General features: G+C 48.5%; 1 protein-coding gene across 9 annotated transcripts in view; it reads left to right on the forward strand.

Annotated features, from left to right (window-relative positions):
* WNT5B (Wnt family member 5B) overlaps window positions 1-20,762 on the forward strand; it is a 101,464-nt gene extending 80,702 nt beyond the window's left edge. For 2 of the 9 annotated variants that reach the window (XM_087442964.1, XM_087442966.1), the window contains exons 2-5: window positions 4,690-4,841; window positions 6,094-6,341; window positions 11,332-11,624; window positions 16,284-20,762. In XM_087442964.1, coding sequence (XP_087299090.1) covers window positions 4,690-4,841; window positions 6,094-6,341; window positions 11,332-11,624; window positions 16,284-16,742 — 1,152 coding nt within the window. In that variant the 3' untranslated portion in view covers window positions 16,743-20,762. Of the gene's footprint in view, window positions 1-3,275; window positions 3,546-3,579; window positions 3,681-3,717; window positions 4,149-4,689; window positions 4,890-6,093; window positions 6,342-7,816; window positions 7,885-11,331; window positions 11,625-16,283 lie in introns of those variants that run through there. The other 7 variants (XM_087442961.1, XM_087442962.1, XM_087442963.1 and 4 more) reach the window with 7 other exon arrangements.
* The last annotated feature ends 4,410 nt before the right edge of the window (window positions 20,763-25,172 follow it).

Genomic DNA, 25,172 nt, shown 5'->3' on the forward strand with positions numbered 1-25,172 from the left:
GGGAGGAGGATCAGAATGAGGTCTTGTTGGGGGAAAGCAGGGCTTGTTCTAGGAGTAGGAGGAGATTGGAAAAGAGACCCCATAGTGGGAGATTCAGGGAAAGAATGAGAGGGAAAATCAGGCCAGGCTGGGAAGTTTAGAATGGTTGGAGAACTTAGAACCACTATAAGTTTTCAAACGGGACTATTACAATATACGCATAGTATTTTAGGAAAAATGGTGTTGGAGCTACGTGGGTTAGACCACAAAGAACTGTTCTGGTGTTCAGATGTGAGGAGGGCAAGCACTTACTTGAAAATAGGGAAGGAAATGAATGAACTTGAGGTACACTTTAGGAGACGTTTGTCAAGTCTTTTGAGATCCATTAGGAGTCTTTCTCTACTCTTTATGGTGGTGGAAATGGAGTGACCCGGGGGAGAGAAGACTCAGGATTACAGCTCTGTCACTTGTGCTCCTCCTCCACCTGTCCCCCCCCCCCCCACAGAAACCATCAAACAACAGGCAGACACTTCACAGCAGTGCAGCCAGGAGTTCACAAAGGGAAGTGTTCCCTTTTCAAAGACTGCTAAGATGGTCTACCTTGCTATGCCAGGAATGTTAACAAAATTGCAAATGTATTTTTAAATTACACATTCAATAGCTCCTCATTGGGTCACACCGTGAGAAGTAGCCAGTGGCAACCGTGAAAAGGCTCCCATCAACGTTCTTGGTTATTTCTCAGTAGGTTTCTAGGTGTGAGGGTGCTTGTCTGGGGCACGGGGACAGGTATGGGATATTACACCATTTTCTGTGCAATTCATAAGATGCTTGAGTCCTTGGGCTCTGAGGGAAGTCAGTTCTGAAGATACGGGTAGTGGTTTTTATGAGCAGCCAGTGACCTTTTCAAGCCCTTGTCCCGTGGGTTGGAGTTTTCGTCTCAGGCGCTGTCTGAAGTGTGTGTGGAAAGCACAGAGTTGCTAGGGTCTCAGCTCCGCTCGTCCAGGTCTTTCTCCCTGCTCTCCTATCTCGGGGCTGGATGCCACAGCCTCCTAAGGGAATGAAAATTGGTGACTGAGTCCAACCAGAAAAAGGAAGAGAACCTGGAGTTCCTATTTCCAAATGTGCGCGCCTTTGGTTGTGATGGTAACGCGGGGCGAGGCAGTCTTAGTAAGGATGTGGACATGCCACAGAGGGCCTGAGATGTGCACAGGGTTCCATCCCTGTTACCTTCACCTACATCATGGTGTGCAGAGCGATGGGTGGGCACATACTTCAGCGTATGGCTTTCCCCAAGGCCCTAAATAATGAAAACTACCCCCCTTAGTCTTGACTCTTGTCCCTGCTGGATTTTTCCGCATAGTCTTCACTGAACCTAACATATTACGTATTTATTTGTTCACTGCTATGTCTCTGGCACTTAGAGTAGAAACTGGCACATCCTAGGCCTCCAACACATGTTTGATTCATGAATTTATGGAACGAATGAATCACTGAATGAAGAAGCAGAGCAGAGCAGATGTCTGACCAGCTCCTTCTGGCCTCTGGAGGGGTCCTGATGGAGAATGTTACATCTTCCCACACCCTGACCTTCCTGTCACTACTAAAGAAGAGAGACCCTGGGTTCCCTCCTCCTGAACTGTGTTCGGTGTGTGTGAAATGACACTTCTCATAGCAAGGGGAAACTTTAGTTCTCTGAGGAAATCTGTAGTTATTACAAAGGCAGCAGAAGGAATTCTCTCTTTTGGGTATTTAATAGATCTTTCTTCCTCCACACAGGAGGACCTCTCCTGGTTGAGATCTGCTGTAAAACTCACCAGTGACCCACAAACAGGGCTTTCTGTGTCCAAATGTGTCCTACTCATTATGAGCAAACCATCAGTCCCCACACAGCTTTCTTCTGCCCCAGACAGGTTGAGGCAAGAAGTTTTCATTCTGCCAAAACTGATGAAACCAATCGCCAACATTCACCTTTCTCCTCCCAGCCCTCACGAGGAAAGCAAAGAATATAAGCGAGGGCAAAAGGCTGCCCGCTTTGGTTCTGTGACCACTCTGAGGGGTGGCTCACGTCGGTCTGCCAGGAGAGAGAGCATCGTGAGGGGTTGTGTGTGGGGGGGTGTTCAATTTCAGCTGCCACACATCTGGAAGGCAGAGAGAGAAGCCATCACATGTGCCAGTCTTTTTTTTTCTTTTTTAAGTTTTTAAAATATATATATTTTTTTAAGATTTTATTTATTCAGTTTTTTCCCCCCAAAGCCCCAGTAGATAGTTGTATGTCATAGGTTCACATCCTTCTAGTTGCTGTACGTGGGACTCGGCCTCGCGTTGGACGGAGAAGTGGTGCCTCAGGGCGCTCCCGGGATCCGAACCCGGGCCGCCAGCATCAGAGCGCGCGCACTTAACCGCTAAGCCACGGAGCCGGCCCTAAAATATTTTTTTTAATGAGCTGAGTTTGATGGAAAGCACAGGGTGGTGGCAACAGCTGCCAAGAGTGACTCCTGTCTCCGTTTATGTTTATAAGGCACAGAGGGGCGGGATTAGCAGCTCTTGGGGAGTGTAGCCTTAGCTCTCCTGTCAGCCTGTCACTGGGGAGTCAAAGCCACAGTGACTGTTAGCAGGCACTGACTCCTGTCCTTGGCTCAGAAACAGTGGCCCCCCAATGTGGCCTCGGTTGAACCTAGGACGTGCAGAGCCAGAAAGATTTCACAGGAGCCTGATGGAAGCATGTGACAGAAGTGAGAGATGCTGGTGTGAGGGGGGAATCCATGGAGATAAGAAGTGTCACCAGTTGGGAGAAAGAACTCAGCTATCTGGTGTGGAAATGTGTGAGGATATATGTCGGGGCGGGGAGTAGGGGTCTGCAGGAGGTGTGGTGCTGGGGAGGCATGTGGATGGGTGGGAGGGAGAGTGTGGGGAGGGAGAAGGACCACAGGGAATAGGGGCAGCTCTGACTCCTTAGTCCCCAAGGAGGACTGGTAGGTGGAGTTGAGGATGTTTGGACAAGGAAACTCTTTGAAGCTTTTCTCTCGTCCTCCCTACTCTGGACCTGGTCCCCTCCCCTCCATAAAGCCATTAGCTTCTGGTGCCAGTCCTATCTCTGCTCCATCTCTCTTGGTTCCAGTCGGTGCATTCACAGACCTCCTGCCCTGAGGGAGGGGAGGATTTATGGGGGGTAGAGGGTGGAGGGGGAGGGGCATCCTTTGGAGGAAGAGAGGTCTGTTAGGAAAGTTGGGTGTGGGGAGCTGTTAGTCGGCCTGCCTAGAGGCCGGATCATTTCCGAGCTGGCTCTGCATGACAAAGGGGAAAGAGCAAGTTTCTTCTTTGATCTGCTCCCTGCCGGCCCCACACACCTGCCTGTTGGTGCCCCCGCCCCAGCTGAGACCTCAAGAAGAATAACCAAAAGGGGGTGGGGAACAGGCCGTGGCCCAGGTTCCCTGGATCCTGCTCAGGCCAGCTTCCTCTCTTGGTGGCCCCAGGACAAAAATATCCCCTGGGCTGATGACCCAAAGTACCTGCCGCCCCCTCCCGGAGAGCCTGGAGACCCAGAACCGTGGGAGCAGCCCGGTGAGGTGGGGTGGGGCAGCTTGGAGCACGTGTGCGAGTGTGTTTGCGTGTGTAAGGTTGGAGGTGTTAAGGAGTCGTGGGAAGAAGACTCACTGGAGATGTGGGGTCATGCCTTGGATGGAAGCTAAGGGAGAGACGAGGTGGGAGTGCGTGGGAGGAGGCGTGTTTTTATAGACTTGCTCTAGGATCCAGAAGCATGGATTCTCTATGTGTTTTTAAGGGTTTGAGGAAAGGTGTTCTTTGGGGGTACAGGCAGAGGCGTTAGTTACAAAAAGCATACGGCAAAGATGTGGGAAGCTCTCGAGCCCTACCAGGGAAGGGGCTGTTGCTTCTGGAAGACACATCCTCGGCACAGACGTTTGATGCAAGGGTTGCAGAGCAGGAGCTGGCTCTGCCCCCACTGCTGCTGGCTGTGCTCCTGGGAAAGGGGTTCGTGGCTGCCCCTTGTGGGCCACAGAGTGCAGAGGAAGGGAAGGGGCCACCTCGGAAGGCAGAGCTCAGCCGCCAGAGGTTTAGAGGCGGCGGTTTGCTGTACACCTGTTACATTTCTCAGAGAAGTTGCCTTGAGAAAGTGAAAAGTGCTCACCCTTCTCTCTACCAGTAATCCGGTAAACAAGGGTTGGGATTTGGGAAGCTTGTTTAGCGTAAGAAGGGTACAGGTGGAGAGGGAGGACTCCTGTTTGGCTGTAGGTAAATCCGACTCACAAAAGAGAGCCTGATGGTCAGAGAGAGACATCTCTGGCTGGAGTGATAGGTAAAGGGAAGAGTGGATGCGATGGCACTCATTTGTTTGGCTGCTCTGGAAGAAGGGCAGGTGTGCATTGCAACAGCCAAAGCATCTTCCTAAATTCTGCGTAGGGCGCACTCTGTTCTTGAAATGATTTGTTTTCATTCCTCTTTTCTAGTTTCTCAGCTCATTGTTTCCTTTGGAATTAGTTCCCAAGTAGAGTTCCCACACTTTTGGGTAAGAGACATAAAGGCAAGCTTGTGGTGAGAAGAGGAGGTAGGAGATGGAGATTGGAAAGAGGCTGAATTTCTTTGGGGGAGCAGAAATTGCCGTTAGAATCCGAGAGCCCACGCTCTTCTCTCCTGGTTCCGCTATCTGTTGCGTTTCCATACTGATTCTCCCTTCACTTCTGTTTTCTCTAGGGAGCCCTGTTTTGGAAGCCGTCTGTCCCGGGGGTCTTCCATTCCCCAGGACACTGGGGAGGGCCGAGGCCCACCATGCCCGGCCTGCTGCTGCTCACCGCTGCGCTGCTCTCCAGCTGGGCTCAGCTTCCGGCCGAAGCCAGCTCCTGGTGGTGAGTGAGAGGGGCTGCAGTCCTCCTGCCCCACCTGCGCCTCCTTTGGTAATTGAAATGTGGAGAAGGGTCCCCGCGTGTCGTGGTCACTCCTTTATCCGTAGGAATCCTAAGGACCTCTTTTATCCCAGGAAAGTTCCCAGGACAGCTCTTTTTCTCTCTCAAGCCCGCAGAGATAAAGGTTCCCTGAGGATAAAGGACTAGTTCATTTGGCTTTTTCTGTGATGCTGTCCGCATTCCCCTTTTCCTAGACTTCCTCTATTCTCATGGGTTGTTAGAAGTAGTTCTTTTGTTGCTGTTGGATCAATAAGAATATTGATATCCATTTTTTTTTTTTTTTGCTGGTGGGAGCAAGGAGAGTAGAATTCCTGTTTTATAAGTCTGAAGAGCAGATGAGGGGTTTGCAGGACCATGTGTGACTTTCTTTTTGTTTTTAAGACTGTTGTCGTTGCCAAGTCAACATGGAAACGCAAGCACTCACCACCTATTTTGCACAGGTCTGTGCCCTGCTCACGTTTTTACTCAGATGGCAGATCTACAGCCTTCTTCTCTAACTTAACTCTTTATTATATTTGGTAGACGATGAGCAAAGGGAGAGCCCCTGAACTGAGTAAGAGTGGGCTAGGGGATGTGTGCGTGAGATACAGAAGTGAAAACATAGAAGATATTTCGATGTATGTCAATTGGAGTCTATTTTAAAGGCATAAGTGGAGTTCTGTTGAAAGGAATTGACTGCTTTCCATCACGTGTCCTACACGTGGGCCAAAGTGAGCTGATCACTCCTCCCCTTGAATAAGCCATGCACTCTCCTGGGGAGGTTTGCTGTCCTGTTCTCTGCCTCAAATGCATACCCTTCCCTCTCATTCGCCTTCTCTGCCTGCCCCCCCACCCCCCACCCCCCACCCCCCAGCCACCATTCTTTACGACCCAGTTCACACTCTGGCTGTCTTCTTATACAGGCTTCTCCCCAGCTGTAAGAGCTCTTTCCCTTTCTGATCACGGTGGATCCAGAAGCTCAAGTCTGTCTTAGGCATTTGACATCTCACATGTCATCTGTGTTCATGCCTCAGTTTCCCGACAATGCCCTTGGAAGGCAAGGACTCTTTTTAATAATTTTCCTTTCCAAGCCCTTAATAAAGAGCCTTATACACAGAAAGCACTCGATAAATGTGTTGAATGCATAACTTATGGCTGCACACAGCATATGCTCACTCCTTGGCCTTTTTTCCCTCTCTCTGGATCGTTGCTGTAGGTCGTTAGCTATGAACCCGGTGCAGAGACCCGAGATGTTTATCATCGGTGCCCAGCCTGTGTGCAGCCAGCTTCCTGGGCTCTCCCCTGGCCAGAGAAAGCTGTGCCAATTGTACCAGGAGCACATGGCCTACATAGGGGAGGGAGCAAAGACGGGCATCAAGGAGTGCCAGTACCAGTTCCGGCAGAGGCGATGGAACTGCAGCACCGTGGACAACGCGTCTGTCTTTGGGAGAGTCATGCAGATAGGTAAGAGGCCAGCAAGACAGGGCTTGGCGAAGGGAGCTGTGCTCACCTGGCCTGGGTGCAAGCACGGTCTCTCAGGACTGCTACAGGGAGAGTCTCGGTGGAAGTGGTGTGCAGGGAGAGAGGGAGACACACGCAGGAGGCAGAGGCTCAGGCAACGTCTCAGCATGCAGCTTGGCGCTCAGCTGGCCCTCTGCTTCCAGCTTCACCCTGTGTGGGGCAGCCTGTGTGTGACTCACTGTGGGCAGGGGTCAGAACATCTGAGTTGAGTTAGAGTGCATTAGGAAACCCACCCAGCACCACTGCCCTTTGTCTCAGCACAAGGGCCTCCTTTGAGAGCCTTGGGCAGAGAACTGAAAATTGCAGCCCTCAAGTAGGATTTTTGCCTCTTCCACTTGGACCCTGAGACATAGAAACTTTGAGCCAAATTGGTAATAGCTGTCATTAAATCGACCCTGATCCAGTCCTGGCTTTTTCATTTGAAAGGGGATGTGTGTGAAAGTGGGGGAAGGGTTAGACTGGACAAGAAAGATGGAGGGGGCCACCTCTTCCCGGATTCCTATCCCTTCCCCGCTCCCACCCCTGGTCTAGGATTCTTTGGCTACCTCTTGCTTAGGTGGAGGTGTGATCTGGGTTCTAATTGTTTTAGGTCCTTTTGAAATGCAATCCTCCCCTCCCTGGCAAGAAATTGAGAAATCCGGCCCCATTCTACTGGGTCTTATTCCCAGGGCCATAAAAGGAAGGTGTTAGAGCACTGTGTTCCCTGTCTCACATTCTCCCAGAGCAGCTTCCCAAGTTACCTGAGGCTGGGGCTTTCCCAAAGAATGATTTAGCATGTGAGGGAGTTGTTACGAAGGATGCTTGGACGGCCCCTCCCTGCCCTGATTGCCTTCCCCTCCTGCCCTTGCCCACTATTGAGAAGCATGCACCAGGGGAAAGGACCCTTTGAACCTTGCTTCTCTCTTCCTTCCTTCAGTACCAACTCAAGGTCCATTAAAGGAATGCTCATGTGACAGTCTTCCTGGGCAACTTTCTCAAAAGAATGGACTTGGGGGCTCAGTGGAACTTGTTCGTAATTTATCAGTTCTTCTCAGACACACTTAGTATCTGTCCCTTCTTCCTTGTAAAAGTCTTGGGCAGCAGCACTCCCTGCCCTGGGTTTCAGGTGAGGAAACTAGGGTGGGCCAGGTGTAGACAGAAGCATCTCCCAATCGCTTTAAGGGAACTAATATGTGTTTGGAGCCTAACGTATGCCTGACGTTGGCTAGATCCCTTTCATGTGTTATTTTGTTTGAGTGAAGGCCAAAAAGGGAGGCTTTACTTTAGGAAACAGAGGGATCGTCAGGAATAGAAACTCTCTGGTATAGATTTGCCTGGTGGAGTGGCTTGTGAAAGCAGATCCACCAATCTCTCTGTACCCTATTCTGTTACAAATGGAACCCTTCTCTTTGCCTTATTTTCACCGTTCCTTTTTGTAGCTTCCCTGCAGGCTATGCTACCTGGGAAGCTGTCCTCCATTCCTCCCCCTGGGCCCAGCTAGCTTCTGGTGAGTCCTCTCACTACTATCTTGTGTATGACTTCTGGAAGATTCCTTCCTTCTTTGAAACCTGTGTAAAAGTCCACCACCAGAGGGCAGCAGAGCAGCTCAGAGGGAGCCATTGGCAGTGCACCCGCCTCCGCCCAAGGGAACATGGGGGTACCTTCCTGGTAGTTGGGCTACTATGGAACAGAGAGCATGATATTGTCCTGCTATCTCCTTGTAGGGGGAAGATGCAAAAATCTCTCTCATAGCTCCATGGCTGCTGGTTTATTAGCCTTTATCCTTGAGGTGGTTTGAGTTTCCACTCTGAGTTGTTTCACATATAAAGAGGCCTGCTGTACTGCTTATCCATTGTGAAGCCCCGAGTTATCTCTTTCTTGCTGAGAGTAGTTCTAGTAGCACTGTGCTTACCAGGCTTACCAGAGACCCAAATGCTACCCCAGGAAGGCAGAGCTACCTGCACGCAGTGCCTAGTGATGCCCGCAACCCAAAGAGGTAGACGCAGTGACTGCAAGAGACTGCTAATTCATGCGCAAACAGACTGGGATCCCAGCTACCGTGATAGGCCAGGACCGTCAGGGCACGTAGCGTCTGCAATATTATGCTCAGCTGCAGGTACATTATTTTAAAAGGCAATTCTGAGACAAATGAGTCAGCTCTGAAAAGCATGTTTGCTAAAGAATGGTAGAAGAAATCAGACGTATGTAGCTTGGAAAAGAGGAAACATAAAAGACATAGTAGTTGTTTTAAATACTGAAGGGCTGTCAACTGGAAAAGGGGTTCGACAGTGTGGCTCCAGCAGGTGAAGTTATATGGAGGCATATTTCAGCTTAATCTAATGGTGATTAGAGTCATTTGAAAAAAGATGGACTGGGTTGCCTTCAGAACCCACTCTGCTTCTCTGAGGAATGCTGTAGAAGGATTGCTCACAGTGGCTGGAATGTCGATCTGGGCTGCAGCTTCAGAGGCTCCTTCCTGACCCAGGAAGGGGCTTGAAGCTCCATTTTAGGAGGACTTCTCAGGCATGACTCCCTGAAAGAGGGGCCCAGGCCCTCCTCTCGAAGAGCTTCTTAGCCATCTTAACCATCTTGGGAGCTCACTCCCATCTGACTCTAGACGGGACAGACCTCTGGTCTCTAGCAGTGGTTCGAAACTGACTCAAACATCAGTCCTGATGGCTAGATCACGAGTGTGACTTCCGCATCATCTGGGTTTTTCTCGTGCTGCTCCTAGTCCACATCTGACCAGAAGCTGACCCCTGGCTAATAGAGAAAAACTGACTTGCCCAGTGTGGTCTGGTTGCAGACTTCACCATGTTGCGCCTAGACAATCAAAAAGTAGGGTGAGGGCCGGCCCCGTGGCTTAGCGGTTAAGTGCGCGCACTCGGCTGCTGGCGGCCCGGGTTCAGATCCCGGGCGCGCACCGACGCACCACTTGTCCGGCCATGCTGAGGCCACGTCCCACATACAGCAACTAGAAGGATGTGCAGCTATACATACAACTATCTACTGGGGCTTTGGGGGGGGGGGGAAAGGAGGAGGATTGGCAATAGATGTTAGCTCAGAGCCGGTCTTCCTCAACAAAAAGAGGAGGATTAGCATGGATGTTAGCTCAGGGCTGATCTTCCTCACAAAAAAAAAGTAGGGTGAGGTGGGAGATGACTCTAGACCTACTGGTGATTGCAGACTGCTTCCCTCTCCACCTGCCAAGACAGGGTTGTGGGGTGTCTACTTCTGACCATGGAGACTCAGGTGAGGAGGAAACGGAGAGCAGAAGATTGCGCCTGGTTTAATAGCTGAGATCAGGATTGAGTCTCAGTTTCCTACTAAGAACCACTCCCTTCCCTCCATACCTGAGTCCATATGAGTATTATTTATTATTTCTTATAAGAGCTTTCTTGAAATATAATTCACATACCATACAATTCACCATTTTAAAGTGTACAGTTCAGTGTATATTCACAAGATTATGCAACTCTCACCACTATCTAACTCCAGAACATTTTCATAACCCTATAAAGAAACTGCATACCCATTAGTAGTCACTCTCCATCTCTCCCCACTCCTCCCCAAACCCTAGGCAACCACTAATCTTTCTGTCTCTATGAATTTTCATATTATGGACATTTCACATAAATGGGAGCATACAATATGTGGCCTTTTGTATCTGGTTCAATACAGATACAAAACGCTAAGTGGTTCACTTAGCGTAATAATTTCAAGGTTTATCATGTTTTGGCATGTACCAGAACTTTACTACTTTTTATGGCTGAATAATATTCCATTGTATGGGTAATACCACTTTTTGTTTGCCCATTGATGGTCAATATGGATTGTTTCCACTTTTTGGCTATTTTAAATAATGCTTCTGTGAACATTCATGTGTAAGTTTTTGTGTGGACATGTGTTTTCATTTATCTTGGATATATTCTTAGGAGTGGAATTGCTGGGTCGTGTGGTAATTCCATGTTTAACCTTCTGAGGAAGCTGCCAGACTGTTCTCCAAAGGGGCTGCACTATTTAGTGTTGCCACCAGCAGGACATGAGGGTTCCAGTTTTTCCATATCCTTACCAACTTGTTATTATCTGCCTTTTCAATTATAGCCATCCTCATGGCTGTGAGGTGGTATCTCATTGTGATTTTAATTTGAATTTCCCTGGTGGCTGAATATTACTTTTTATAAACATTTTTATTGAAGTACAGCACACATCATATGAGTTTTTAAGCAGTTCACTACAGCAATAAAGAGGAACAGAATTTGGATTTTCTACTGGAAATGATCTGGATATTCAGAGAGACCGTGCTGAGTCTCCTGTAGATGTGGTTCCCCCATGCTCTCGGGTTAGGAGGCGGCGTGGACCCTACGGAAGACAGAGGGAGACAGCTTGGATGATTCTAGACGTTGTGATTCTAGTTCACGTTCTGCTCCTGGTCTCTGCCACTGTCTAGCTAGATAATGGAAGCAATAAAAAAGACAGATGTGTGGCTCATGGAGTGGGGAGAAATTGGTATCTGTGAGGGAGAGATTTTTGCTAAGATACAGAGTCCTGGTATTGGTCCCAAGATTTCTACTCAGTCTCATTCTCTTCGTCCCACGTGTTCCATAAATTCCTTAATGCCCACTCTCCCTTCCATTTAGGTCTGCCTCCTAGGAATCTACTGGTCATGTAAACGTCTCTGGAATGGATGCTAGTATAGGCCAGGACTCGAGGGATTCATTCTATTCTGTGTGTTCAGATGGCAGAGGAGGCAAGTTTCAGCTCATTATCAAGAGATGTTTCTAACCATTAGAGCCATGGGCAGTGAAAGGTGCTCCCTCCTGACATTGCTGCGTCTCCCAGGAGTGTCATAGCCCAGGCGATGGTTTTGGGTCCGGAGCAGGCAGAGGGAAAGGAAGGGCCCCGCCAGAGAGTTGACCTCCTTCACAACCACCTCTCTTGCCTTCTCTTGCAGGGAGCCGAGAGACTGCCTTCACCTACGCAGTGAGTGCCGCGGGGGTGGTGAACGCCATCAGCCGGGCTTGCCGCGAGGGTGAGCTCTCCACATGTGGCTGCAGCCGGACAGCACGGCCCAAGGATCTTCCCCGGGACTGGCTGTGGGGTGGCTGTGGGGACAATGTGGAGTACGGCTACCGCTTTGCTAAGGAGTTTGTGGATGCCCGGGAGCGGGAGAAGAACTTTGCCAAGGGGTCTGAGGAGCAGGGCCGAGTGCTCATGAACCTGCAGAACAACGAGGCGGGTCGAAGGGTAAGCTGGAGCTCCCCCACCTCCACACACTGCAGACCAACTGGGCTGTTCCTGGGCTGAGCTGGAGCCGTGGCCTGGCCATCAAGGAAGGGGGTTGGTTTGATTATGGAGATTCTTACCTGCAACTGCCGACCTAGATGCCCACATTATTCAACTAATCCCTTTCAACAACCTCCATTTCCCAAGGGCACTTGTCATTGTGCAGTTGTCATTGTTTTAACTTTATTTATTTCTCCACAGGACATCTGTCCCTACAGGACTTAGGTGCAGTCTTATGATCAGAATTCCAGACATAGGGAGTGGAGTTCTTGTCTTGACTGCCCCTCCTGTCATTTGAACACATGGGAGGATTGGAAGTTTAGGCCATTAGACCTACTCTAGGTTTCTGGTTTGTTGGATGCTCAGGTAAAACCAGAGCTGACTTTTAAGAGCTGCTATCATATGTATCCAGAAACCCAGTCCAAAAGCACTGTTAAGTACTAATGGCAAACATACTTCTGTGCTAGGAATTTTAAATATAAGTGGAAGTGTGAAAGGCAACCATCTTTTGAAGGCTAAGGTAGACAGTCTCACCAATCTCATGCAAGATGTGGCTGTCTCTGAGCCTCAATTTCAGTAGAAACTAAAATGGAGGTTTTGAGGTGAGCTTGGTTTATTGTATGTGCAGAGCATACCTGGGCAACAGCGTCAGGTTTCCTTTATGGTGTGCTGAGGAGCATATGCCTTCTCCATCTGCACCGTGCTCATGAAGACCCCACCTCTGAGCACATGCTCTGGCCTCCTCTTTCCTTGGCTGCCCCGACATGGTCTGGCTCTGCCACAGGAAACTGGAGGGCTCGCCCACTGTATCCATTGTGGAGGGGAGTATGGATGGCCATCCCGGTCCCCCCATAGAGAGGTCTGAAGTCTGAGCGCCAGGTGGTGGCAAAGGGCCAGGGGACCACAGACCTCTCAGGAAACAACACAAACTTCTTTCTGGGAGTGTTGTCCACACTCAGGTCTGTGTCAAGCCACCTGGCTCGGGACCCCAGGCAAGGTACTGTAGTGAGACCAAATACGAACTAATTAACAAGTGAGAACGGCAGTTTCTTGAGAAGAAATAAATTCAGAAATTTAATGTTGGTTCATTGGTGATTCAGTAATAGGATATGGATATATTTCTAAACATGTGTTTATATATCAATTTTTAATAAATTGACTCACGTTTCATAGGAGCACATATCAAATAATGGACTTGGGAATGTCTTTTATATGAATTGGGATCTTGTGATGTTGGCTTGGTAGAACATGGCACACTTGTGTCAACTTAGCATCAAGTAGACGTCAAATGTGATGCCAAGTAGAGATTAGAAGTGGTCATTTGCCCAGTGTCTTCCTTACGTGCCCCATATTCAGAGGCTAGTTTTGTTTAGCCAGATATGGGTATGTGGGGGGTGGTGTTACTCAATGGCAGTGTTGGGAGTTCTGGTCGATGCTCTGACCTGTGGTTTTTATGGTTTAAACCAGGGCAGCGAGACTAGAACTGTCCTGGATGACCTTCCACCCTGAGGGCATCTGTGGAGCTGCCTCAGTCTCCCAGGGCTTCCTCTGTTTGCCTGTCCATTTGCCAGTCTTTGGGTGTCTAACCGTGAGGAATAGGATTGGTGAAAAAGGTTAAGATCTTCACTTTATCTCTAGAATGCCCAAATTCTATCCATTTTTCGAGATCACAATTCAAATACCACCTATTCCTTAAGATCTTTCCCCTCCTCCATAATTAGTAGTCTCTGCATCTGAACTGCGGTGGAGCGTTTTATACTTTTCTTGAGGTATTGCTTACTCCACTTCATCTTATTGGCTGTGAGTTCCTGAGGACAGCGATCAGCCATCTAGCCTCTTTGGAGCAGCTCTTACTGTGCCTTACGTCTGTGGGTTCATGTGAATATGCAGAGAAAAATTCACATATTGCCTCCTAGTAAGAGGTCAAATTCACGCAAGGCTGTTTCCTGTCTCTGCTCAGAGCTATCGTTGGAGCATTGTGGCAGATGTGGAGGTGACTAGGCATTCATCCTAATCTGGGCCCCATTTCAGTCACAGTCTTGACCCCACTTCTGCTGGCTCCTTATTTTACTGCCCTTAATTGTTTGTTTCTTTGTACTGGGCCCTTATCTCGGCCAGCGCCTTCCCTTCCATCTGCCTTTCTCACTTACACACCTTCCCTGTCTTTCTCTGTCTGTCTCCCTGTCTTTGGCCCCCTTCCTCCGTCTCCACACCTCTTCCATAGCCCTTTATCTCTCCCTTTGCCTCTGTCTGCTCCAGATTGGGAATTCTTGTCCCCTTCTATTTTTTATCCTCTCTCCAAGGAACAGGCTTCCGCCATCAATCACCATCTGAGGCTAAAGGTATTCACCTCCCACCTCCTCACACCTACATAAGAAGTTTCTCAGGAAGGACTAAGTGCTGGCAGGGATTGAAAATCCCCTGGACTAGTATTTTACCACCAGATTTTTTTTTTAAAATAGAATATCTAGGATCTGACATCTCGACCACAGAGGAAATCTTGGGCATATTTGCAAGAAATTTCTCCTGGCCTTTAAGAGTCTCAAGTAACTCCGTTTTAGGTATTGATGGCAAGAGCCGTGGGTTGATATTGCCTTGTCACTTAAGGGCTTCTAAGCATCTTCCAGATAAAAGCTGCCTAATTCTTGTGACATTCCTGTCAGTTACCAAGCTCAGTCACACCATTAGATAGATGTAGAAGAGGGACTGGGTGGGGGCGGGGGGGGGGGTGCGGTGCTTTGCCAGGGAGCAAAATGTAAAACTAAGAAAATAAAAAAACATTTTATTGCTTTTTCAGTTAGCAGAAAGGGCCACAAATTAGGATTTTTCCTCCTTCTCCTACAAGAGGAGCTTATCTATACTATCAATAGTAAAATGTCTCTACAATGTCTTCCTTCCTAGAGGAAGGGTGGAGTGAATGTCTGAATAGTGGGGGTCAGTGACACTCTGCCTCTGGGTCTGTCTTCCTAAACTCTCTATCCTTCATCTGTGGTCTTGCTCTGACTCTCCTTCCCCAAATCTCCCTCAGTGTTTGCTCCCAGGGGAGATGCTTATCCTGTCCTCTTAGGCACTTAGCGGCAGGGTACACAGTTTTAGGCCCTTAATGCTTCCTCCTTCCAGGAGTGCCAGATGCCTGACATCCCTCTCTAAACCAAGGACCATTTCCAGAGGAATGTCAGGCTCCAGCTCAGACCCGGGGGATTTGTGCCAGAAGGATAATTGCAGGCCCTGTCTTTGAAGTGCCTGCTGGAATGGGAGTTGGTTCTTTTATGCTGTGGGCCTGGAGCTGCCAGCCAAGTGCCTTTAACCTTGGGGAGGAGCATTCCTTCCTCCTCCACCCTAAGCCGTGTTTAAGCCCCAAGACTGGAGTGCAGAAGTGCTGGTCATTCAGACTCCCTCCTGGGTGGCCCTGAACAGGTGATTGAGACTCTCTAGAGCTTCAGTTTCTCCACCATAAAATAGTGGGAATAATTCCATACCAGAAAAAAATCAGGAAGAGTTTTGACAATAGTAACATGAGCTGATGATGGTTAAGCTATTTCTTGCACCTGCAGTGGTCTCTGCATAGTGCTGAATAAAGACGCAATCTGGGGACTCTTGAAAAGAAATCTGAGAGAAGCCCTTGAAAAATGAGTCTCGACTCAGTTGGTGACAATAGCTGTAGCATAAGAAAATGTTCTGCAGCAGGCTTGCACTTCTATCCTGCCGTCTGCACTGCTGGGCCCGCTGCCAGGGTTATTTGACACACTGCGTCAGTATGCTGTCACTGAAAACACTTTGTAAGCAGCTTTCTGGTCTCCTCTTGCTTTTCAATTTTGATGTGGGATAAAACAAGTTCCAATCCACTCCACATTGTTGTGGTTCAGTGACTTCCGGGTAAATTTGTTTTCAAATGCATCACCCCTAGAGGTGAGCCTGCCGACCTTCTCTTTCATTGCACAGGGCCTTGCCCCTCTCCCTCCACACTCACAGCCTCTCCCAGGGGGTGTCTGGGGTTGCTGGGGTGGAAGAAAGTGGTCTTGCTCACAAATGTGGTATGGTTCACGGTGAGGCTCCTGATGACTCTGTGGAGTTAATGACCAAATGTTAACACAGAAAAAGGGACAATTTAATTCTAAGGGGATTTGGCAGGGCCAGGGAGAGCTTTTGGCTAACCAGGGCCATGCCAGCAGTTTCGGTTATAGGCTAGTAATTGGATTCTTTTTTCTGACTTGTGCTTAAAACTAGGCAGGTTTTGTTGGTTTTTGTTTGTTTGTTTGAGACTTTGATCATGATAGAAATGTCCTTTTTTTTCCTAATGGTAAAGATGACGCATTTATGGTAACAAATTTCAAGCAATAAGAAACAGAGTAAAATGTGCAAGGGCTCCAGGTGCCCTCCTTGTACCTGATCAGACACCAACATTGCCTCCCAGCGTTTTTCTATGTGGTGCTCCTTTTGTCTGCTTTCAATCTGAGCACCTGAGGATCCTAGAAAGATCTCTCTATACATTTGAAAAATTATCGCCCCCCCCCCACACACACACCATCAGCCCTCTTCTGTACAGGTGGCGACCCTCCCACGCTCTCGACATCGTCCATCGGGATACTCCTTCTCATTCCCTTCTTCTCCTCTCCTCAGGCTGTGTATAAGATGGCAGACATAGCCTGCAAATGCCACGGCGTCTCAGGGTCCTGCAGCCTCAAGACCTGCTGGCTCCAGCTGGCCGAGTTCCGCAAGGTGGGGGACCAGCTGAAGGAGAAGTACGACAGTGCGGCAGCCATGCGCATCACGCGCAAAGGCAAGCTGGAGCTGGTCAACAGCCGCTTCACCCAGCCCACCCCGGAGGACCTGGTCTACGTGGACCCCAGCCCTGACTACTGCCTGCGCAACGAAACCACAGGCTCCCTGGGCACCCAGGGCCGCCTCTGCAACAAGACCTCGGAGGGCATGGACGGCTGCGAGCTCATGTGCTGTGGCCGCGGCTACGACCAGTTCAAGAGCGTCCAGGTGGAGCGCTGCCACTGCAAGTTCCACTGGTGCTGCTTTGTCAAGTGCAAGAAGTGCACCGAGATTGTCGACCAGTATGTCTGCAAATAGCCAGGGCGGGGCCCGCACTTCTGGCCCTCTTCTCCACTCTGCCTCACAAAGTTTATATTATATAAATCTATATAAATATATTTTATATTTGTATAAATAAATGGATGGATGATAAATAATTAAAAGAAGAAAATGAAAAGGAAAAGCAGAAAATGAAAAGGAAAAGCTTATTTAAGAGACGCTGGAGATCTTTGAGGATTGGACTTTGCTGGCTCTCGACTCCCAGTGGGTGGGAACTCTCCCTCTGGTGGGGACTCTCAGGATGTAGGGACTCGGGAATATTCACTGTCTCTCCACCATGGCCTTGAGGAGAGAGGTGGTGGTAGGCTGGGGAAGATGGCTTTGTCTGGAAGTCTGGAGTCTTTGCTGGGTAGATGACGGCCCTATGACCCCAGCCATTAGGCCGAGAGGCCCTCTGGAAGGTGGCAGGCACTCAGCTTAAACCGTGATGTCTTCAGGGTCTTGTCCAGAATACAGATTGGTTCCGTAAGAGGCCCAGTGCTTTCTTACCTTTTCATCTCTGTGCATACTTGCAGAATCCACAGTTATAGGAATGAGGAGAAGTCCGAGTCATCTCTGACCGGTGACAACAAGGGGACCTGCACCTCCCCAGACTCCCAGGCCTGTCTTTCCAGCAAGAATTATTCTTCCTCCAAAGATCACTAGCTCCTGCCCCAATTCCCTGCACCAAGAGGAAAGGGGGTCATTTGGCCTGACACGTTAGGAAAGACATGAACTGAATATTTGTGCCTGAGCTGCAGAAATCCAGGTGCAAACTGGACCGCACGAACGTTGCACTGTGCTCCCGCCTGGGAGAGGAAACTTGTGATGCTGCTGCTGTCGCCTCCTCCGTCAAGGGAGGCCTCACGAATGACAGGATGCGTAGCCAGGTCAGGCTTGGCCGGCCTGGCGCGGTCTCTTCATCTCTGCCCCAGATGTACAGTTTCTCTCTGACATTAAATCCCCCTCAGTGAAGTTGCTCTCCCGTTCCTTATTTGGACATGTGATTATCTTTCATTAGTCTCCTTTTATTTTCAGTCTTGTCCATGGAGCCCTGCTACATGGTGCACATATGGAAGAGGGTAAGGAAACTTTACCCTCTACCCTTTACCCTTGAAACTTCAGAGCTCGATTAGAGACAGGGACAGGAGAATGTTATGAGAACTAAATAAGGTAATATATTGAAGCACTCTCGCCAAGGGCTAGCACAAGGTTAAATATTCAATAAATAGTAGCTATTAATATAACTATTATGAACAAAACAATTCAGAGATTGAGTTTAAACCTCACATTTGCCTTCCCCTTTCCCTTCTTTCTCCATTTTACAGCCGCCACGTTAACGCTGGTTAGTTCACGGGGTCCTGGGTGAAGCACAGGCTGTGGGGATGCTCTGCAGCCACTGATGTTGCCGTCTCCAGTGGCGGACTCCAGTATGTGGGGCCAGGAGAGTGAGTAAGACAGAGCTCGGGGATCCGAGAAGGGAGATGCTATATCTTAGAAAGGCAGGGGGGAATTACAGGGAGAGACATTGATCCAGGCTGCACTGGGGTGACCATCCTGCAGGTGAGCCAGGAACCACATAAAGACACCAGTTTTATTCTAGAAAAGTTTATTTCTGAGGAAATAATGGAATTAAGAAATTCCATTGGGTTATAGTGAACAAATGATATTAAAAAACAATCTAAAAGAGATTCTGCCTGAGGGTATCCATGGCCATGTGTACTACTTGTATCTTTAGTAACTAAAGAAGAACCTTCTGACTTGATGTGAGAGAACATCAGACCCAGGGTTATTTTACCAGTAACTATTCCTCACAGTGTTACTCAGATTCCTTTGGTTGACGTTTACAAGATGAGTGGTCCATGAAAGAAAGTGATTGAAGTCAGCTGGCCTACAAAAGATCAAAACCATGTCCTTGGCTTCATTAGTTGGCATTTAACCAAATGAACTAACTGATCACACAGATTAATAATGATAATAAGGGTTTGAAACACTGGCTGGCATTATTGCTCTTTCCTGTATCACTGTCGTAGAGGCCTGGAGAGTTACCTTATATCGAGTGCTCATAGTGTTTAAGAGCTGAAATCCAGTTCATCCTTAGAATCTTCAGGAAATTAGTTGAGAGTGGCTTGTCCACAATCCCAAAAAGTGACTTCCCTGTTCATGAAGGGAGATGGATCATCCCTATCACGTCAAGGTTTTCCTGCACAGTCATGGCAAGGGGATGGAGTAAATATTGAATGTTTTCTTTCTGACACGGGGAGTAAGTCATATGTTCAAATACCAGTGTGATTGTTGTATCCACTGACAACCAGAGTTAGGAAATATTTAATTTTCAAAATAGGTTGGGATGAAGTTATAATTATTGTCACATGCTTGTTGAACCCTGCTGGATTGGCAGTTGTCTGTAAAGTGATGAGTAATGCCATAGGAATGTGGCTGGAGAATATGGAGACCAACCTAAAAAAACGAGCTTCTGCTCAGAACCATAGAATGTTAGAGCAGGAAGAGAACATGGCAGTCAGATCTCCAGCTCCTGGGTTTCCAGATAAAGACTTCCAAATCTTGAGCAGGTCCCAAACCTTAGTGTACTGCAAAAATGCAGAGTCCTAGGCCTCCAGCACCAGAAATTTTTATTCAGTTGGTCTGGGGTGGATCTGGGACTACTGTCTTTAACAAGGACTGGAGGGAATCCTATGCTCGTGGTCCAAAGACTACACTGGACTTACAGGCATTAAGAGCTAGCCCAAGATCCTTAGGGAGACAGGCACCAGGTCCCGATTCCCAACCCAGTGCTCTCGGCAACCCTGTGCAGGATTCCCTGGTACCTGACATGTATTATTATTACCATGTAGTCTAATTGGAAGATCATTGCATTGGATGTAATGCCTGGACCAAGCAGTTCTAGCCATCTCAGGGAGACTTTTTGATGAGAGGAGAAAGAGCATCCTGGCACAGAGCAGAACTGGTTTGCCCTGGGATGTTCCACCACTGTCCTCTGCCTGGAACTGGTAGGGGAGCCTACAGATCCATTACAAATATAATAAGGCAATATTTGCTTAGCTATTTGTCTGCATGTATTCACCTTGTCTTCAAGATAAGATTGGGAGAAAGGCCTGACTGCCTCCATTTAGATGGGGGGGGTAGAGAGGCAGGCCCAGCGGGGGTTCAGATTAGGGCAGGCCTCCATTCATAAAGGCATTGTGATGAAAGTCTCAAAAACTTGGATTCAGAGTCCTCACTTGGAGAGTTCATTTAGTGGGCCTCCACTCTCCATTCTTTGAGGGGAGAAACAAAACTTGCTACTTGTATTAAAACCCCAAATTGGTTATTGCTTCTGAGATTCTGCCCTGCTTCCATTCTTAAATCATATTGTCATCCCCTGGAGTTCTAGGGCCAGCAAGACATCTGTGGTTGAGATTGCTCCATGAGATAGAGATCTTACAGCTGCAGGAGTTTATCAAGAGAGAAACCTATTTCTTGGGCAGAGAGCCACGCCATCCTGAGAGAGTGGAAAAAAATAGTCATTTCCATCTTAAAACAAGCTGTGATACATTGCCAAATCCCACTGACACTGGTCACGTATTTGGGAGACCCTCAGTGTGTGTATGGGGGTGGGTGTGTGCACACCCGCTCATGCACACCCACGCACACAGGAATGAATGTTTTTCATTAATTTTGTGGGGGAGATGGAGAGGCACTTGAGGTATAGAATAAGTAAAAAAATAAAAATCGGGGCTGGCCCAGTGGCATAGTGGTTAAGTTCGTGCACTCCACTTCCACAGCCTGGGGTTTGCAGGCTCGGATCCCAGTCGTGGACCTACACACCGCTCATCAAGCCAAGCTGTGGCAGCGTCCCACATACAAAATAGAGGAAGACGGGCGCAGATGTTAGCTCAGGGCCAATCTTCCTCAAGCAAAAAGAGGAAGATTGGCAACAGATGTAAGCTTGGGCCAATCTTCCTCACCAAAAAAATAAATAAAACTTTAAAAAATCATAAATAAAAATAACTGTCATCACTTCTGGCTGGTAGATGGTAGATGGTCTGTCTGTATTGGAAATCCCTGCCTCTGGTTGGCTAGTGATAACCAGCTTAGTAGCTAGAAGGAATGTTGGAGAGCTGAGAAGGGCCATCAGCCACAGCTGCTAAGTCCTTTATTAGTCCTTAATTACACACGAGTCTCTGTATTATATTTATACTTAAAACCATAAGTAAAGGGTGTTTTACATACACATGCTGGGTAATTTGCCCATACGTGAGAAGATTTTAGCCCAGGAGTGAGGGCCAGGCGTTCAGCAATATGGAAGCCAGGCCCTCACAGTTAACGTTCTAGACTGTCTGAGCATCTGGGCATTCGCCATGTGGATTATCCACGGCATTGCTGTCTCCTTCCCGCTGCCTGCCTTTTGGTCTTCACTCTGCTTATCTGCACCTCTCCCAGAGGCAGCAACAGAAAATAGAACCAAATCAGTTAATGCGGGCTTTCTAAGTAGTTTCGATAAATAACTACAAAGGGAGAAGTGGTGGCCAAAATTAAATTTTAAAATTATCTGTGAATTTAGTTTGTCACTTATGTGTATTATCTACTGCTCCCCATGATAACTGAGATAGACTGAAAGCTGCCCACCGCCAAACAAGTGGGGAGCCGCAGTAACGCGAGCGTTGGCCTGAGTGTGGGGCCTATCAGCAGAGTATCAGAAGGGGCCTCCAGCAGCTGCACCAAGATATAAAAGAAAAGATACTAAAGAAAGGGTGAATCCTTTTAATCCAATTGTATCTTAAAGCCAAAAAGATTGTGTATTGTTTTAAGTGGCCCTGGCCATTAATCCTCTGGGACATTTTCTAAGACCTGGGGCTGTGCTCTCTCTGTTGGGTCAACCAGCCCTTTGGTTGGTCCCTGATTTGAAGGTTATGTCTTCTCTCATATGTTTACTTTATCTCCGGAGGCCTTTTCAGTAGAAGGTAAGTTTCATAAAGGAAGGAATTTTTAAAAAATCTCTTTTGGGGGCCAGCCCAGTGGTGTAATAGTTAAGTTCATGCACTCTGCTTAGGCGGCCCAGGGTTCGTAGGTTCAGATCCTGGCTGTGGACCTACACACTGCTCATCAAGCCATGCTGTGGTGGCGTTCCACATACAAAATAGAGGAAGATTGGCAACAGATGTTAGCTCAGGGCCGATCTTTCTCACCAAAAAAAAAAAAAGAAAATCTCTTTTGTTCCCAGCTCTGTCTCCCGGAACCTAAAACAGTGCCCAGCACAGAGAAAGCATTCAATAAAGATTTGCTGAATGAATGAATAAATGAATGATGATTCTCACTGAGCAGATGAGGAAACTGAAGGAGAAGGAGATTAACTGCCCTGGCCACCGTGTAGTTTGTCCTCTGAAAGTTGGAAGTAACAGAAATGGATTTGCGCCAGTTTAAAAGAAGGGAGATATGTTCAGGAGAGGCTCACAGACCCTTCAGGAGCTGACTCAGATGCCTCGCCTCGCTCTCCCTCCCTCCTTTTGCTCCTCTGTGGTCTGCTTCCCCCTCTCTGTCTCTCTGCAGACCAGCTTCCGCTGCTTCTCCCGGTGGAAACATGACAGCTGACAGCTTCCGAGTTGACAGGACTACAGTTCCAGCCACGGGCATGGCTCTGAATCTTTCCCGGTCCTTGTTCCAAATCCCTGCGCAGGGCTCTCTCTGCCATCCCATGACCTTACAGTGGGTCAAGTCCATGAAGCAGACAAGTTTAAGAATTCGTGGAGACAGGAGGAGCTGCTCCGTCCTCCTCCGTTTCTCTGCTGATGGTTGGATCAGAGAACGTGTAGCCCAGCTTGTTGTGCAGCGAGACCCTAAGTATTTACCCTGCAAGTGCTAGTAAGGAGTCCTTTATCTGTGAAAATGCAAAATTATGGGACAAGTCATGAGACATTTCTCAAAGAGGTAAAGACCTGAGCCCACGAGTGTGAAGAGGAAGGCTCCTGTTCCCTGAATGACTTCAGGGATGAGATGAATCGAGGGAGTTGAGTTGCTAGGAAGCAGGTGACTAGACTAGACTCAGTGACAGCCCTGGCTGACATTCTATCCTACAGAGAGATTAATTTTTTTCTACCGAGCTCTATTTGAAGGGCCAGTCATTCGTGTTAATGATTTAAAGATATCGTCCCTTTGACAGTATAGCTGTACACTATCAATTGCTTCCTTCATACTTTTCCTAGTTCTTCACGGTCTGGGTACACAACTAAAAGAAATACCTGAGCGGGTTAAGGATTCCGAAGGTTTCTTTGTAAATCGTCCACAGCTCCTGGGGCGCCACACGGCAAACGTGAAACACGACACGTGCCCTATGGCTGGCCTGCTTTTGTCCTTTCTGACTCGAAAGCACGAGCCATCCAGCCCTGAGATCTCAGGCCGTGGACGGGAAGGACACATTTGTAAAGCAGGAAGGAATTCCCCTCACACTTGTAGGGTGCTGTGCTTGCTTCCTCATTTGATTTTCCAACCGACAGAACCTCAGCGCTCCTCTGCCGGCACCAAGACCCTGGGATCAGACAGCACCACCCTGGGCCGGACTGCAGTTCCGTGTGGCCACACGGTGTCGCCGTTTCATCAGTTCTAGCCAAGTGTCTGTGGCTCACGCCTTAGTTCAAACCGTGGCGGGGGGGATCCTCGTGGATTGATGGCGGAAACAGAATCTAGACCCCGCAGAGCCGAGTTTTAATTAAATTTCTCATTTGGATGAGTTTGGGAAGAATTAGGTGCGTGTTATTTTAGTTATTTCTTAAAGATTGAAGTGGAGGGTAGTGCAGTTAAGGAAACCACGAGGGGAGTGCCTAGTCCTGCTTCCTAGCCCGCCGAGACGTCCAGGGTGACGGTGGAGTGCAGGCGGAGGCAGCGGCTGCCGTCCCGGGGGTGAGTTTAGCCACGGTTTGTTCCCTGCTCCTAAGTAGTTTCCAGGCAGCTGAATACGTTGCATGCTTCAAGGTTATCATTACAGAGGTGGGGAATAATTATAGCTACCATTTATTGAGTGCTTACTGTGTACCAGCTGCTTCACTTACATATAATTCTCTCAGTACCTCTGTAAGGTAGGCATTATTATCCACCTGTTCCAGATGGGAAAACTAAGACTCAGAGAGGTTAAGTAACATCATTCACTTCACACAGCTGATAATTGATGCTGACTCCAGAGCTCTTTCTGGTTCCTCAGTGAACTTCTGGGTAATTATAGAATCTAATCACCTGATAAGAGGGGCCCATTTCCTTCTAAGTTGCAAGGTGTGTACAATAATCTTCCCTACTTGCCACCCTGAATCTTGAATGAGAAGAGTGATGAGGGACATTTCCCCTCTACGTTGCAGAGGGAACTTGGTGGTCCCGAATCTAAAGTAAAAAGACAAAGTGTACAGGGCTAATGACGGAAAATTATGCACAACATGAAGAGAATATATTGACGCACATGTTGAAGCAGGGAGAGAGCTGGAGGAGAGCTGAGCTCAGGGAGTACGTGCCTAGGACGATGGAACTCACTAGGTGGCTCGGATTCAGCATGAACCATGGAGCTGCCTTCTGGGAGGTTCATTTTACACAGGAGAGCTGGCTTTCTTTTGAATTCTCTGAAATTTTTGTGTGTGTGTGTGTGAGGAAGGTCAGCTCTGAGCTAACATCCGATGCCAATCCTCCTCTTTTTGCTGAGGAAGATTGGCCCTGGGCTAACCTCTGTGCCAATCTTCCTCTACTTTATATGAGACGCGGCCACAGCATGGCTTGACAAGCGGTGCATCGGTGCACACCCGGGATCCGAACCTGTGAACCCTTGGGCCACCGCAGTGGAGTGGGAGCACTTAACTGCTGCGCCACCGGGCCAGCCCCTAATTCTCTGAAAATCTTAATTTGTTCTGGCAATGTAACAACATAGCATAAGGACTTAAGCCCTCAGGCTGGGCAAGACAGGATGGCCCTTGAAGAAAGTGCAGGCAGCTGGCAGGAGGCAATAAGCTGAACTCTTGGTGGGACAGGAAGGAGCTACACAGATGAACTGTGGGAAGGTTTTAGGTGTCAGGGCCAAGCGATAAGAGGGATAAGGATGGACTGCCCAGCCTTAACCTGGAGCTTAACAAGAAAAAACACCCTTCCCTTCAATTATCAGAGAGAGTTCTGAGGGGAAAGGGTCAGGTTGCTTGTTGCTTGCCCCTCTGTGGACATATAGGGTCTGAGAACAGAGGGAAAGAATGGAATTAGGCTGGTGGGGGAGCGAGAGTGGGAAGAGGGGGTCACATAGTTCCCTGGGTCCACCAGTCAAACCTTGGGCTTGGACTTCAGCCCCCAGGGCCAGAGCAGCATCTCTTCCTTCTGAAGAGGTCACCTGAGCTCACAGGACTGGGAATGTCCGCTTTCCAGCCCGTCCCCTCCCGGCTCGTTGGGATTCTTTTGTGTCTCAAAAGC

The sequence above is a fragment of the Ceratotherium simum genome, chromosome 17, assembly GCF_057802395.1.
Source record: "Ceratotherium simum simum isolate JZ-2026a chromosome 17, ASM5780239v1, whole genome shotgun sequence".
Taxonomy (NCBI): Eukaryota; Metazoa; Chordata; class Mammalia; order Perissodactyla; family Rhinocerotidae; genus Ceratotherium; species Ceratotherium simum.